This window comes from Gavia stellata, chromosome 5 (genome assembly GCF_030936135.1).
Source record: "Gavia stellata isolate bGavSte3 chromosome 5, bGavSte3.hap2, whole genome shotgun sequence".
NCBI classification, from domain to species: Eukaryota; Metazoa; Chordata; class Aves; order Gaviiformes; family Gaviidae; genus Gavia; species Gavia stellata.
The window spans coordinates 49,849,852-49,866,433 of record NC_082598.1 but is presented as its reverse complement, the minus strand read 5'-3'; the positions used below and the strand labels follow the sequence as shown (position 1 = coordinate 49,866,433).

General features: G+C 36.9%; 1 protein-coding gene across 1 annotated transcript in view; it reads left to right on the top strand.

The window, feature by feature from the left end:
• Positions 1-4,372: 4,372 nt before the first annotated feature.
• The window catches only part of FHIP1A (FHF complex subunit HOOK interacting protein 1A), a 38,811-nt gene continuing 26,601 nt past the window's right edge, over positions 4,373-16,582 (top strand). Inside the window, exons 1-4 of the mRNA XM_059818106.1 lie at positions 4,373-4,474; positions 5,871-6,497; positions 11,341-11,499; positions 13,704-13,790. Of these exons, the coding sequence (XP_059674089.1) occupies positions 4,373-4,474; positions 5,871-6,497; positions 11,341-11,499; positions 13,704-13,790 (975 nt within the window). The remainder of the gene's footprint in view (positions 4,475-5,870; positions 6,498-11,340; positions 11,500-13,703; positions 13,791-16,582) is intronic.

Here is a 16,582-nt window from a genome sequence, read left to right as displayed (position 1 = left end):
GTCTGTTTATGATGACTTTGTGCAGTAGGCATGAACATTCAGAATGAACTGTTAGACTGAATTTTACTGAGATGTTATTGTTTGTCACCAAGGGACAAATGATCTTTTTTGTGATTCTTTGTTATTAAAGATGTAAGTGGCTTTAATCTTGTGATTGTATGTATGTGCAGTATACTGTTAGGTGCAGGTTTTAGTTAGAGTGCATAAATGCTGGAGATGAATTTGCTATTTTACAGTTTATCAATCACATACTCCCAAAGATCTTTATCAAGCAATGGGGTAGTGTTTGTTCCTGTAATGTCAAATATAGTAAATGGACCAGGCAAGATGCATGCAACACCAGCTCGAGGGAACCTTCCTAAAAGTTTTCTGTGGGTGGTAGCATAGACATTTCTAGAGTTAACAACACTGAAAGCCCTTGCTGTTCTGATCTAGTGTCATCTAACTCTGAAAAAGATCTGATTTGAATCAAAATTCTGGCAGTTGTTAATGACCTGTGTATCTGAGAACTACCAGTGTTGCAATTTGAGTGTGCCCAAATTGGGACTTGGAAATAGAAGCTTTTAAATATGTTGGATAAACAGGACCTTAGGGGACTTCATGCAGGAGATGAGGGGACATACCTGCTTGTCTTGAAGACTTCTTTCAACAGGGTCTATATCTGTTCTTTGTATATGGTGGCTAGACTTAGGATATCCTTGTGTAGGAAAAGATGTCCATACTACAAGCGTAGACTGTAGCAGTCATCTGCTTAGGCAGTAAGCTGTTAACAGAGGCAGGAGTTGAGTGTGAGTGACATCATGGTGGTTATAAATTCTTACACGAATGTCAATAACTGAGAAGCACTTTTGTGGAAAGTGAGCTTTCCTACTGGACGCACAAACATAACAGTGGTTCTGTCACTGGATCTCTTGGCATCTTGCTGTATTTTGAATGTGTGGTGAGAGATGTACCATGGCTGTTCACTTTAGGTCTTCTCATAGCTGCAGAGAAGTAGGGCAATATTTCAGGAATCTGTAATGACCGAAACACCAGTATGGAACCTCTACCCCAAAAAAGTATGTTTAGAGAGCTCCAAGATAGAAGTACTTATTTAAAGGAGGGTCTGTCTGATGGGGAGGGAATAAGTATTGTCTTGAAGTTTGTGGAATAGGGTCTGAGGCTGGGATAGGAAAGATGCATGAGGAAAAAAGAAAATTGAGAAGGCTAGGGAGGACGGAATTCAAACAGATTAGAAGAGAAGAGAGGGTAACAGGTTCAGTAGTTTTGGATTGCCTGTGTGTGGTACATCCTAGAGCTTTGCATGCATCTCAGGAGTCTTATATCACTGATCTTTGATTTTTATCAGCATTCTTGAAGAAAGCCATAATCTCCCTTATTGTTCTTTACCAGATTAAATAGTGGAGGCTGATCTGAAGTTTCCGATTCTACTCTTGGTATCATACTGCTGTACTGCTGACAGAATTTGTCATGTGATATCTAGAGGGGTAATATCAGTTTCTTTTATTTAAATTCTTAAATAACATGCAAAGTCTACATTGAAACAACCTCTAAGTTATAAAGTCAAGCAACTTGTAAATTCCAGAGTTGAGCTTGCCTCTGCTTTGTTAATTAAGTTCTCTTGCTGCACCTTATGATACCATCTTTAATTACACGATCACATTAGTTTTTGCAAAGCTGCTTGCTTCATGTCAAGCACAGGGCAGATCTGCTCAACGGGTGAGTCAGGGCTGTGCAGTGAAAGACACTTTTGCCTGGAGGAGTCTACTGAACTTTTACAGAAACGGAAAGATTTCTGTTTGAAGGAGAGAGCTGACAAAAGGGAACTGGCAGGCAGTGGACAGGTGATCTGAAGAATAGGTCAATTAAATATTCCTTTGGATTATTAGGTATGGTATTAGGCAAACTACTTAAAGAAGGCTTTTTCTAAATGGTCTCTAAGCATGCATCTTGTTTTCTGAGTGGTTTTTGGTAGAAATATTGAGCGCTCAGAGCTGCAAACAAAAGTCACCAGAAACTGTGCATTGAACATATAGTGGTACCTACTTAAGTCGATAACAATAAAAAAAACAGATCCTAGGCTTCTGAAGTTGGCTTCTCAAATCCACTTGCTACTTTGATTATTTTTTATTTTAATTTTGTTTTTTTTTCCTGTGCAGGAACATCAGTAATGTAGAAATAGTACTATTCATTTTTACAGGACTAAGAAGTAGCGGTATACTGGTAGGTGCCTTCAAGTAAATGAGCATATGAACCAAATTGTTGGGAAGTAGAGTGCTTGAAAGTGTAAGGCCACTGTAAGCACGGAAGAGATAGGCAGGTGAGACATGTGGGTGCAGTAGGGGGGCAAGGAGTGGAGAGACTTTGAATTTTTATAAGGGATTATTTCTGTTCCCAGCATTGGCTGGCTCTTATGAGCTAATTCTCACTGGTTTTGCACAATGCTCTCCAGTGCATCTGGTTCCAGGTGGTTTATTATCTGGAGAGTAGCTTGTATGGAGTCCCAGCTTCGTTCTGGAAGTAGTGTTACCCAAACAGATAAACCATTCAGGATTTATGCTGGCTTCTCCACACATGGAATGTTTTATCTGCAAAAAGGATGAACTAGATTGTGTTAATTGTATTGCATGAGACTGTTCAGAAAATGCATAGGAAATGCATCTTATGTGCTGTAAGAAGGAAGAATTAGGATGGAGGGGGGAAGACTCTGATCATGTAGTTGAACCTTGTTCAATCTTGAACATATGAATATACATATATAGATACAGGGGAATGCATAACCATCTTTTGCGCTTTGCTTGCCTCAGAAATCTTAAAGTGTACCCTGTGTATTTTTGGACATTTTGAAAGTGGCAAAAGTTGCTGCTACTTTTGAGACAGGCTGTATGTTTTCCTGTGCTAACAGTTTCAAGAATATAAGCAGAGCACACAGGTGGGGAGCGGAGATGTCCACTGTAGAGAAAAGATTTTTATCTTTTAAGATATACGCAGAGAAACATTATACTGGCAAAGAATTGCTATATGGGTTGTGGCAATTTATGGTATAAAAATTTCCCTGTGTATCTCACTAAGCCAATAAATGTCCAGGGGCCCTGGTATCCTAATGAATACTGGAGAAGAGGAGAGCACTTCAAAATGCAGTCTTTAATGAAAATAAAAAATCTGCTCTGACTTACAGAAGCTGTAGGAACTTGTAGTGCATTTGTTGTCTTCCTAAACTCTTTGTACATTGGTGTTGCGGAGGTTTGGTTTGGATGGGGGTTTTTGGTTGTTTTTTTTGGTGGTGGGTTTTGTGGGGTTTTTTTGTGGTGTTTTTTTTTTGGTTTGGTTTTTGTTTTGCTATGGCCCAAAACTGAATTAAATTAAAAGCCTACTTGGTTTGCAAAAGGAGAATAAAAATGCAAAGCTTTTGGAGGGGAAAAAAGGCGGGGGACAGGATGGGACAGGGCATGACTGTGTGACTCTAGATATTGGTGTTTGAGGAAATAATATGTTCTCTTAAGCCTCTCAGATATCTGGAAGATACCTGTCTGTTTCATTTTAACTTTACCCTGCAGGCGTGCAACTATTTTGATACTCGGATATCTAGGATATTAAATAATGGATTGAAAGAATGTTTCAATGTTTGGTCTTATTCTCATAGTCTTTTAATATGACATTTCAATTTATTGGCTTTGGATACATGAAGGTTTTATCTTTTATGTTGTTTGGTTACTTTGGTATTGATACAGATGCATCTTTCTACTTGCATATGGTGTTCTACTGTTTGATATGCTTTCTGACAGAAAACTTTAAGTATTTGTAATTATATCTATTAATGGAAATATTTAAAAAAAAATAGAGAAATAACCTGTACTACTTTTTACCTGTGTAGTCTGTACAGCATTAGTTACTAAGCAACTCTGAAGAGAGACACGGTCAGATGGCAAAAATGTCATAATGAAAAACTAAAAATGTAGTGACATATGCATAAAATGGTTACTGCATCATCTTTTGTTACACTTATTTATTTCAGTAGCACCTTAATTCAGTCACTGATCTCAAAAATTTGAGCATTAGAAACTATTATCATGAGGAAAAGTTTGAGAAGATGGTCCCATATAACATGCTTTAAAAATTCTATCCTGAAGCTGAATTAAAAGAAAAGATTTTAGTGTTCTCTTTAAGTATGTTCTTTTTTGTTATACACTATAATTTGATGTGCATAGGTATATGTGAGGTTGTTTTTTTTTTTTAAACAGATTTCTTTGGACACCAAAGCTCAAACCCCCGTATGAATCTCATCATGATGCTTGAACGTCTGTAGCTAACTACAGGATTTTAAAAAGAAATCCAGCATGGCCTAGTTGGCTTGACCTTTGGAAAATTTATAATGTCCTCTGGAACCAGCATCAGCAAAAATCGGCAGGCTCCGAGCCTGCAGGGTGTTGACCCAGAAACATGCATGATAGTGTTTAGAACACACTGGGCACAGGTAATGTTAATTAGTTTTATTGATTTGAAGTAGGCTGTGTTAATAGGAATTTGCTTCATTTTTTTCTTTTGGGATAAACCTGAATTGCTCAGAAGCAAATGTCTTTCATGCAGAATGTAGTAGATGACACTGAAACTTTCTTAAAACGCAAAGGTTATTGATTGTTCAAGGCATGGTTAGGCTTACTAATCACACTTTGAAGTACAGATTTGCATCTAAATGGAAAGTGGTAGGACATGGTAGTATCTTAGGGAAGCCCTAGATCTTCTTACTGGCTTTCCTAGTGATTCACTGTGACTTGTACCCTGTTGCAAACCTCTGTGCTTCCTTTCCTTATGCTGGGTAAGGCTTGCCTATCTCTTGTATATTAGATGCGTGGTACAAAGCTGTATGCAGTGTTGTTTATTATGGATAGATGTAGATTATGCACTTCAGGATATTCTAAAAATTATTTACATGACATCAGGATTATAATTGCTTTTAGGCAAAGATGTTTTGCTCTGAGCACCATAATATAAGTCTTATTTCGGTAATATGAATAACTAACAGTTTATGTAAATTTGATATCTGTGCTGCCGCTTTTGCTGTTTTTTGGCTACCCTGAGAAGCAAGCCAGACAAGTGGTGTTTCTGACATGTTTCCAGAGTCAGAGGAGCCATTGTTTGAGTCACCTTTTCTCACTTAACTCTAGTGATGCTGTCATGTTAGGGGAGCCGCTGTTCCTTTGTGGTTTTGTGGCAATTATCCTCCACAAAGAGGCTAAAGACAGTGGTTGTTTCATAGACAACAAGCTTCACTGATTGTGTGCGGAACAGAATTTAATTCAGGGGTATAAGTGCTGGGATGACAATTGTTATTCAATCCTAAGTCTATACTGAATGTTGCAAGAGTATGTGGGCATCAGTGGCCATTTGGTATCATGTAAGATTTGGCAAGGAAAGATCAGCTCTGTGGGCTTCTGCTACTCTTAGTACTGCAAATCATCTCATGATATTGATACTCCTGAGCATAGTTACTCTAGCTGAAGAGCAGGCCCTTTGATTTCAGTCCTCTGTGACAAAGAAACTTCAAACATCATTGAAACTCAATTTCTGAAGGCTAAGGGAATCTAGTTTATCTATACTTCAGAGAACCCCAAGTTTTCAGCAATAAGACAAGTGGCAAACTTAGGTGATTATTAAAAAAGTGAACAAAAGCATTATGTTTTGGTCTTGTGCATGCCAAATGTGAAACTTTTAAATTTAGAAAATTTGACAGACAAAAACTAAAAGCGTAAAAAGAGTGCGCTTTTTCTGTGAAGAGTTTCGATTTTTTTTTTTTTCTTATAGGGGTAAGTGCATATTTTTTAAAAATGCATTCAAAAAACTAATCTTGTTAGTTATTTGTTTCTCTTTAGGTTCTGAAAATCTTAGAGAAGCATGATCCTTTGAAAAACACTCAGGCAAAGTACGGGGCAATTTCACCTGATGAGGCCAGCACTGTTCAGAATTATGTGGAGCACATGCTTTTCTTATTAATTGAGGAGCAAACAAAGGATGCTTCGATGGGGCCTATTCTAGAGTTTGTGGTCTCAGAAAACATCATGGAGAAGCTTTTTCTTTGGAGCCTACGTCGAGAGTTCACCGATGAGACAAAAATTGAGCAACTTAAAATGTATGAAATGCTAGTAACGCAGTCTCATCAGCCTTTGCTGCGTCACAAGCCCATCTTGAAGCCTTTGATGATGTTGTTGAGTTCCTGCTCAGGAACAACCACTCCAACAGTGGAAACAGAGTTGGTCGTCCTCTTGAACCAGCTCTGCTCTATAATAGCCAAAGACCCCTCCATCTTAGAGCTGTTTTTCCACACCAGCGAGGACCAAGGAGCTGCCAATTTCCTCATATTTTCCCTGTTGATTCCCTTCATCCATCGAGAAGGAACAGTAGGCCAACAGGCCCGTGACGCGCTTCTTTTCATAATGTCTCTGTCAGCAGAAAACAACGTTGTTGCAAACCACATAGCAGAAAACACCTATTTTTGCCCAGTAAGTTGTGCTTGTTTTGCTTGATCTTAAATGCTAAACTGTCTCCCCTGTATTCCTCTCATCCTTTTCTGTCATTTTTGATAAAGATGTGTTGTAACACATTTGTTTCTGCTAACAGCTATTTCACTAATTGTAATGCTGTTTAAGGCAGCCCTACTGCCAAATGCAGTCTTGCTCCTTGTTTCCATACCAGTTTATTGTGCTTTTGGGCCAGCACAAGTGTGTTTGCAGTCACACAGTGACTTGAATTGGGAAACTGATGGAAGTTATAGCAGAACTTGGTGGGGGGGAAACCTGTTCTTTCTCGGTCTGAGTCCTCTATGAGATTCTGGAGGTAAAGGGAGTGAGAAATGGGAACAAGATGTTCTGAGGCTGTTGTTTCTGGTGGCAGTGCTAGCTTAAGCAGGCCATGCTTGCCACACTGTAACATCAGATCAACAGTTTGAAAAATAAGTGTGAGGATAGTTTGAGTGTTACAGAAATGTAATATTTTTGCAAGATAAAAGGGAGACTTACTCTTTGTCACAGAACTGGATGTTTCTATGGCCGTCTCGGGCAAAACACCATCTTGCTATGTTGTACTCTGTTTTAAAACTTGGTAGAAGTGTTGCGTTGTTACATCTGGCAAATCAGTCTTACTACATGAATAGAAAACCTTTGCTGTTAAACAAGCAGATAATGTAATTTAACAAACAAAGCTGTCCTACAGCAGTTTTAAAGCTAGAGCAGAACGAACATGACAACACCTGCTTCTTCATGCCATATCACAAAAATCAGTTTGAGATCTGCAATGGATGGATTCAAAACCAAACATCATTCTGTAGAAAAGTTGCTCTTGTGTACCAGTTTTTGGACTGATTCTTTTATCTTCTGCGTGGCTTGCGTTTTAGTTTAATAAATGACAGAAAAAAGTGGAGGGGAGCCTTACATAGCTACTACAGCAGAGAGCTTTAGAGCAGAGAACATTAGAATCTCTGCCTTAAGCATTAGTGCATGACAGCTATTCCAGCCGTAGGTTTCCATATACTCTGGGATTACTATGTCCTTTGAGCAGGAGGGCAGAGCCAGGTTTGCAGGCTGGAGGAGGCCTACAAGTTCCAAAACAAAACTTCTAAATGGTGTCCTTTGTCAGTTGTAAATATTGCATTGAATTTCTTGTGCTGAGAGACTCCAGTTGACCTTATTTAATAGATGCTGCTAAAGATGAACTTGATTCTCAAACTGTCCCTGAGACAGATACCATTATTGGATCCATGCTATAACTTCCATAATTACATCTTCCAATTAATTAAAAAAAAAACCCACAGCCTTTTTACACTGAAGATAAAAGCCAACTATATTAACCTTCAAACAGCAGGGAGCCATGATTGACAGTCATTCTAATTAGGAAGGCTTCTTGTCAAAATGTGCTAAAATCAGACTTTTCTGAACAGTAATGAGACTGGCCTAAGTCTATAATGAAACTTTAATGCAATGCCATAGAAGTAGCTCACTAGCACAACATCTTTTTTGAGTTTGAGTGTGATGAGCTGAAGGAACAGGTTTTGTTCTGGGGGAAGGCTCTGTAGGTGTCAGTGGCATTGCTGTATATCACTCAAATCAGTGCAGATGTGGCCTGCAAAACAGCTAGCGCAGTCCTGTGCTGATAGAAGTGGCATTTGGTTGGCACTGTGTTGATGTTACCTCTGATTCTGAGGCTGAATTGGTTGGTAGCAGATAGGGTTTTCTTTATCACGCCTTATTGCGTAGTATACACGTGCCCTGGGACGGGGTCTGGCCATAAATCTCTGCTGCCTTATATACCCGAATCAATGTTAGGTGAATCTGAAAGCTTTCTTGATACTATTTTTTGAGCTAACTTTGGTTAGTAGCTTTTTAAAACCAGATTGTCCGTAGTATTCAAAACTGTAGGTGAATAAACTATAAAGGAGGGGGACAGGCTGCAGTAAGATAGAGCACTAACAAATGTTTTTAACACAGAATGTGGAGACAAACTATTGGGCAAAGTTTTCTGATTTTTACAGAGGTTTTTCTGCCATATAATTTTTATCTGTTTTGACCTGAAAGTTTTCTGAACCTGATTGAAGATATTGTCTGTTCAGCTTTATAATAAGAAAACAATGTTTCTAAAGAATTTTGAGCAGGATAGCATCTCAAAGTCTCTCCATAAGACTTTGTATTTGTAAATACCTCACAGCTTAGGAAAGCAAGTATTAAAGCAGGAGGAGGTATGGCTCTGCAATGTCCTTGAAAAGTTGAGGCTGCACAGAGATAGAAAGACTATGGATGTGGGAGGAAAGGGAATTATTAAAGGGAAGGAACTGGCCAGATAGCAATTGATTATATATTAACAACACTTTTTAATCATATAATGTGTCTGGGATTACAAATCACGTAGTCAGTCAGTGTCTTCTGTGAGTCAAGAGAATGTAATAAATCAAGGAGACTGGTTTGCAGAGACTCATGACTTGATGGTGAGAAAGAAATTGCTGGAGGTGCTTGTGAAAGTACATGAGCATGTAGGGTTGACATCACAAATCTTGGGGGAAGATTAAAAGGACACTGCTCTGGGTAAAACAAAAAATAAAACCAATCTTGCCCTTCCAGGACATGAACTCATTCATTTCCTTCCCTTTTAGATTTTTTTTATTGATGTTTATAATTTTACTGATTAAAACTCTGTAATGTAGTCTATACATGTGCATTGTTTTATATGCGTGCTTATAGAATGTGAAGAGTTCTGTTAGTAATTTCAAATGGAAATCCTGTTTATACCATATACTTTAGGTAAAAAACATTTGAAAATTTTCATAGAGATGAAATTACTTCCAGTGGCTACTCTCTGTCTCAGTGCTTTAGAAGCATAATTTCTTAAAGCCATTTGTGTTGTAATTCATAGCAAAAATAAGAGCTTTTTAAACTTTACAGATTTTAGCAGCTACATCTGTCACTTCTTACTTCAGTAACTCAGAAAAACTAAAGAATTCTTCACTTCAAGACATTGACTGATTGTGAGTTCACTGCTCCTCTTAGTGGAGAGTAGTATGTTTTGTTCAAGGTCAGTTTCTTGTGCTTAAGGACTAAACTTCCGTATGAAGGAGAAATGTGGATAGTACACATCTCTGAAAATCAAATTGCTTACTGAGAGGGTAAGTATGTGTTTATGAATAGCAATTAAATTTTAAGCAGACAATGGAAAATCAAGTGTGCATTAATTAACAGGCTGTAACGCAATAAACTCAAGTTCGTTCTTCAGAATTTTTTCCTTCCTAGAATCGTCTGAAGCCTGGGTTTGTGAGTGTAAGTGTGTGTAGGTTATGTATAGGTAGTTCTATAGGCCTAGTAAGGTCTTTCTAACTTTTTGCTTTGAGCTCTTCTACCGTGAGAGAGAAAAAGCAAAAAAGAGTCTGGTTATAGAAGAATGTGATTGTACAAATAAAGCTTTGCTCAGTGGCTTTAGCTTCTTAGTTTTTTTAACATATCTCCAGCATCTTTCTTTATATATCTATGTATATATGTGTATAAAAAATAGCACAGTGTGCTAAAGCAGTAAATTTTCCACAGTATGCCCCCCCCGCCTTAATATTTGGCTTAATTATGTATGCCAGAATTAATCCATCTTCAAAATTATGTGACTTAGGAATGGAAAACATTCAGAAAGACAGCCTTTGTCTGACTGGATGGGTTAGCAATTATAATTGGTTATGCTTGCGTGTGATCAAAACCTCAATCCTCTCCTGTGAACTCTTTGGTCTTTGACCTGCACTTTGTCAACTCTTTGTTTTCTAATGGATAAAACAGTTGTGTTTCATCTGAGCTTTGACTGTCTAGCCCTGTAGATGCCAAGTAGTCCTTTGCAGAAAGAGGAAGAATTCTTACAAGAGTCTGTTGAATGAAAACTAAAAAGATTTCCATCAGGCTGAGTCTTAATGTTCCCATTAAAATGAGGATCATCTTAAAAATTATCCTGAGGTTGCATAAAATCATGTCAGAGGATAAGAGTTATAAATAATATTTAGAAAGTTTCCAGCTTCAAATAACTTTAATTATTAAGAAGTTGGTCTGAAATTACCAATGCTTGAGACATACTCAGTAAAATTTAAAAAACCTTTTTGGAAATATACTTTTAAAATTGTAACTAAAAATACAATTTTGTGCTTCAGTGATATATTCTACATAAATTATCTGTAAGCCTTAATATCACTGGAAACAATGTCTATACTGTAACTTATTTCAGGGTTTTTTTTATTTCTTCCCTCCCCACTTTCAAATAAGTAAGAAAGGAAAATGAGAAATTAAGAACAGCTAGAATTTTTTAAGTGGATTCAGCTGAGTTCAAGTGCCTAGGAATGAAAGTCAACATATATGTGGTCTGTGTGAGGCTGAATCTAACTTTTATTGGTGGGGCACTTCCTCCTCCATTTCTAATGTTTCATGTTTCCGAGTTAAATCACTTCATATAGGCATGTGTAACATTCAAATCACCAACAAAAGACAAGCTGTAGTTACATGATAGTGATGGCTTCTTCTGGAAGGGAGTGAAGGAAAGTGTAAAACTATTTTAGAAGTATTTAAAAAGAAATTATAACTTCAGATTAAAAAAAATATAAGACAACCTGATTTTCTCCATCACTTTCTCCTAAATACTGGCTCTTGAAAGAAGGATATTATATGGAAGGCTTTTTAAAATATTCATGTCTTTCTGTCACAGAACTCTTTCAAAAGGAGATTAATTTAATCTCAACACTCTTATGTTACTAAAACTACTAAGAGAAACCATTTGTGGCATTGCCGTTCAAGCAGATGGACAGTTGGAAAGTTAACTTCTGTTTTTGAAATCCAGGTGCTAGCAACAGGACTAAGTGGCCTCTATTCATCTTTGCCTACAAAGCTGGAAGAAAAAGGAGAAGAGTGGCACTGTCTGCTGAAAGATGACTGGCTTTTGTCACCAGCCCTTGTACAATTCATGAATTCCCTTGAATTTTGCAATGCTGTGATACAGGTAATACAGCAGAGTTGGCCTGTCCCTTTGAAGTAGTAGGTTTTTTATATATACTGCAGAAGTTTGTAAATTATAGTGTTTATTTGCTTTTATTAATGGCACGGACTTTTTAAGTGACACTAAAATAAGTTGCTTATAAAATTAATGTTTTGTGCTGTTTGTCCTGGTTATAAGGATGAATTAATATGTTTTTGGTTTTCAGGTGAGAAATGTTTCAAATGAAAGCAGTAGATTTGTCTGGTGGCTTGACATTTCATTGTGTAATTGGGAGGATTTTCTGCTTTTAAAAACAAAAATAAAAATGTTTATTGCACTTTAATACCAGTGTTGATACTAAAAAAAATTGAATGCCTTTACGTGTGGGAAAACGTAGTCTTTATATACTTAAGTGTTGAAAAACATTCTGTGTTTGTCTAAGCTCTCATAATAGCATACAAAAGAGAATAGTCTGTTTTGCCTGTTGGCAAGTACTAGATAAAAAAATCTTTCCAAGCAGAATTTAGGTATCTTCCTAGGAATATAAATTCGTTTTAGATTGGCCTGTTTTGAATCCACTCTCTGTTCATAATGATTATTTCTTGATAACAATTTTTTTTCCTGGCTTTGATCCCTTACTATTTTTTTTCTCTAATCTAAATGTGAAATGAGATTTTTGTCTTTTTATATTGTTTTTAAGGCTAAAAACCCCTATAGAACCCTTGTCCAGTATTTTATTAAAATATGATATAAATTCTACAGAAACTGTGGATTTATGTTACTTGAAGAAATGTGCTGAATAGGATTGAAGATTTAGTCACATTTACTGTAAAAAAAAATACATTTTAGACGTGTGCAAAATACAGTAAAGCAACTGATTATTGAAGCGTTGAACACGCGAAAATAATAGTAGCTGTCATTCTTTAAATGCAATATACAAGATTTTTAACATGCATATTTAAACATAAAGAGGAAACAATATTCATTTTGGTGTCTAAGCAGAATTTTGCTACAGATCTACGTTTGCAGGAGGTCGTATTTGATACCTTTTTTGAAAAAATTGATATAAAGGTTACTACAGACAAATTAAAGAGTACCACTTTTCAAAGAAACTCAAAACGGTTAAGGGTCTTCAGCTGACATGCAGAAAGAGCAGTTTCTGACTGCTGCTTGAATTGTGTCTTTATAGTCTTTCTTCAGCTGAATTGAAAGCTCAATTATTGCAGGAATTTTTGCTGTGCATGGAATGGTCTTTGTGGTGTGGCTTGTTCTGTGTTAACCCAAAAACTTTGGCCGGAGATTAAAAAGGGACAGTGTAGCCAAGACTTCTTGTCCTTTAGTACTTCCCCCTGGATCACAGCATAGGAAGAGCGACCCTTATTTCTTCCCCTTTCCAAAGTAAGGGTTACAAATAAAGGAAGTGTGCGAAGAATTGCAAGTGGGAGAATATATTTGTGGCCACATGTAGGCTGTGACATTCCAGTCTCTATGTGAACTTCAAACAGAATATATTAACTTAGAATGCTTCTGAATGGATTTTTTTTTTCTTTTATCAAATTTCTTTTAAATGTATGAATTGATAATATGTTTTCTTTGTAAAAACAAAATGAATACTTCATTTTGACAGTAAATTTTTGGCTTCTAATAACAGTTCATTTTTTAAAGCTCCTAACCAACCTATTGAATGAATGATGTAGGTTTTGTTTTAATTTCTGTTTGTTTTACAGTGGTTGGGAGAAGGGCATGTGAACAGTATGCATTTACCCCATAGCTAGAGTGCGCTTTGGTTTACCTACTCTTGAACCATAGGGAAGCAGCTGTTCTGCTTTTTCTTCTTGTAAGAAGACAAGTTAACAATGGCAAATCCACCTTCAAGTGACCCTGACGAGGTTGCAGGAGCTAAATTTAGAATCTCAAATCTTCCTTTGATGCATGGGTATACACACTTTTCTGTCCATCCATTCATCTTTGTCAGCATGCAGAGAGATTGAAAAGCCCTGTTCTCTAAATTTGTCAGGCTTACTGTAATTAAACATAGTTTGTGTATTTCTTTGAAGAAGGAAAAATCTTCAAGAACCTGAATTGTAGCAAATGCTGGTGAGAAGGACAAATGAACACGCCTTGTTAAATGGGAAGGGGTTTTGGTAGTGGGTAATAGTAGTCTGTGCCTGTCTTGTTTTAAATCTCACTGGAACTGTTCTGTGTCTTTCTCTCCCCCATCCTCTTAGGTGGCACATCCCTTGATACGTAATCAGCTTGTGAATTACATTTACAATGGATTTTTGGTGCCAGTAATGGCTCCTGCACTCCATAAGGTCAGTGGTATATGCAAGCATGACATGAAATAATAATGGGCAAAAGTATTATGGATGATCTCTGTGTAAAGTTACTATTAAATGTACTGTCAGTAGTGACCTCCATATAATCAAGTTTCTAGGCTAACTTACCGTCTTTTAGTTCCATACTTTCTATTTACACTATACAGATTATTAAGCAAGATATAGGTATTTCTGAAAATGTTTAAAATTCTTAAGTGAAATGAAGAACCAAAATATTTTTGTTGCACTAGGCTGACCTATCATGAAAAAAGCAGTGACCTGTTACACAACACTTCATCATGGCAGACACATTTCCATGAGGATTTTTTTTTCCAAATGAATGTTTTCCAAAAGGAAAAGGCCCACAAGGAAAACATTCAGTCAAGAAATATTATGCTAATTTTAGCAAAGTTGTATTGTTTTGTAGTTCCTTATCACAGTTGGTAGAGCTATTTTCATAAAGTGGAGAAGAAATGAAGTTTGGTATCAATTTTCTAATGTATTAGGGTGCAATTTATGTTGCTTTGAAGAAAAAAAAATAATTTTGTGTTGAATTTTTAGGGGCTATCCTTTGCAAAATAAGTCACTGATTTTGGTGAATTACTTTTTTTTTTTTTGTTAGGCTGCAGGAAACTACATTTCCAACTGTTGCAGAATATGTCAATTAACAGTCTTCATTGCCCTGTAAAAAGAACGCCTTGTTTGAGGAGAAAAAGTAGGAATCGCTGAGAGTAAAAATCTACCAAAAATTTCCAGGAGAGGACTAATAAATTACTTTTTGAAGGTCTACTAATTTTTACCAAGCCTGCCAAGCAGAAAGCACTGCACCTGTTCTGTTTTCTGAGAGGCCAGTGAAACACCATACCCTGCTTTCTGGTCTAGGACTTCTCTTGGCAGTGCACACAATTCTTCATGGTAAATAGTTATTTAGCAAGAAAGTAATAAGCAGTACAGAATCTTCAATGATTCGGCAGACCTCAAACATTTGGGAACTTGGCGAGGGCTGAAATAAAATTTGGCTGCAATCCAGATCAAGTCTGTAGTCTGTCATGGAGATAGTTCACCTCCTTACCTGGCAGTAATTTTTGCTATTTCTATATCTTGACTTAATCCCTTACCAAGACTGGGAATGAGAATCAGAAGTGAAAAGCTAACCAGCTTTAGGTCAAGGTTATGGATAACAAGGGAGATATCAGAAAGTAGCTGTGGGATTCTAGTCTTAGTGGGTACTGTTTTTACCTCTGAAGTACTTAAGACAAATTTTACGTTGTTTTGAATACTACCATGCTGCTGAACGCCATTCCTATTGGTCAGTAGATCTGCTAACCCCCTATTGGGTTGATTATTTCCCTGATGATGTTACGTAAATCATTTAGAGCATGCTGTTCTGATTACTTTTTTTCATGTGATGAAAATTTTGTTGAACCTCACTTATATACTCTGGAATTGGGTGAAATCGTATTTCTCTTGAAAATGGAGATGTTGGCTGCTAACATATGTGAGTTTCAAGCCTAGGTCTTTCCTGAACCCCAACATTCTGTTTGGTGCTTTGTTCTTCCAGTAACAAACCTTGCCTTGATTAGCGTTAAATTTGACTTTTTCCTCTTTAAAAATTAACTACTTATGTGTATAAACTTCAAACACATTTAATGGAGAAGATGGATTGCACCATCTAGTGGATCTGATACAAGGCTTTCACATATGTGAGACCAAAACTCCATAGCAAAAGGAAACAAGTAAGTAGAGGGGCATTTGACCTCTTCAGTCTTTCTGTGCTGTGCCCCGCATTAATTTAACAGAAAATAAGTATTTTACGTCTTTGCTTTTGCAACAGATGTCTATGCACTAAGACAGATAATTATGCTGTAACAGCTCTTTCATACATTAAAATAATTTCTAGTTGCCATTGAAAATATTCATGCTAAGTTGAGGAGTAGGTTTTGAAAACTGTATCACCCATATAGGGACTGAAGTGTTGTAATTAACTTTTAGGTTAAGAAAAAATTTTGAAGGGCCAAAATGAGAGAAAGGCCAGATGCATCGTGATGGTTTTTAAAACAGAAGTTCCTTCATTGAACACAATACTAAATGGATCTTGGGGTTTTTTTCAGTGAAGTTGGTTTGGTATCCTAAAGTCTACTTGTGGCTAAAGACTTTAGTTTTTATCCAATAATTCGGTTTGGGTTGTTCTGACTCATTCTGTCTTATGAGTTCCAATACAATGAATAATGGATCATGATATAAATACCTGATTAGGAAGACAGATCTGTGGAAGGTTAAAGACGGGTGGTAAGAAGAGATGATAATTATTGGTACATCTTCCTAAGGTGTTCCTATAAATCTTATTTCTAGAATTTAACTGGTATAGAACAGCTGCTTCTGATAACTCTTGGTGATAGACATGGAAGAAAGGAAGGGAGTCCAGACCTCATGTGACATTCAAGCCTTAACATCCCACACCCAATCTGGCACCCATGGTTCCACCTTGATGCAAAAATCGGAAGGGAGATAAGCTTCTGTCTCTGGTCTTGAATGACTATTGGTTAGGCATACTACTTCAGACCTGTTTCGGTACTATATTCTAGTTTTTCTTCAAGAAGTAATGTTTTGAGGAAAAAAATTGCTCTGCAGCAAGACACAGACTTGTATTTATTGTTTTTGCGAAGACAGCTCCAGTCAAGAATGTAGACATCTAGGAAAGAAGTCTTCAATCTTTTCTGATCTCAGTGTGATAGAACTTGATTTCTGTTCAAAGCAACAGCAGCAGCATAAACAAATCATGCTAACAT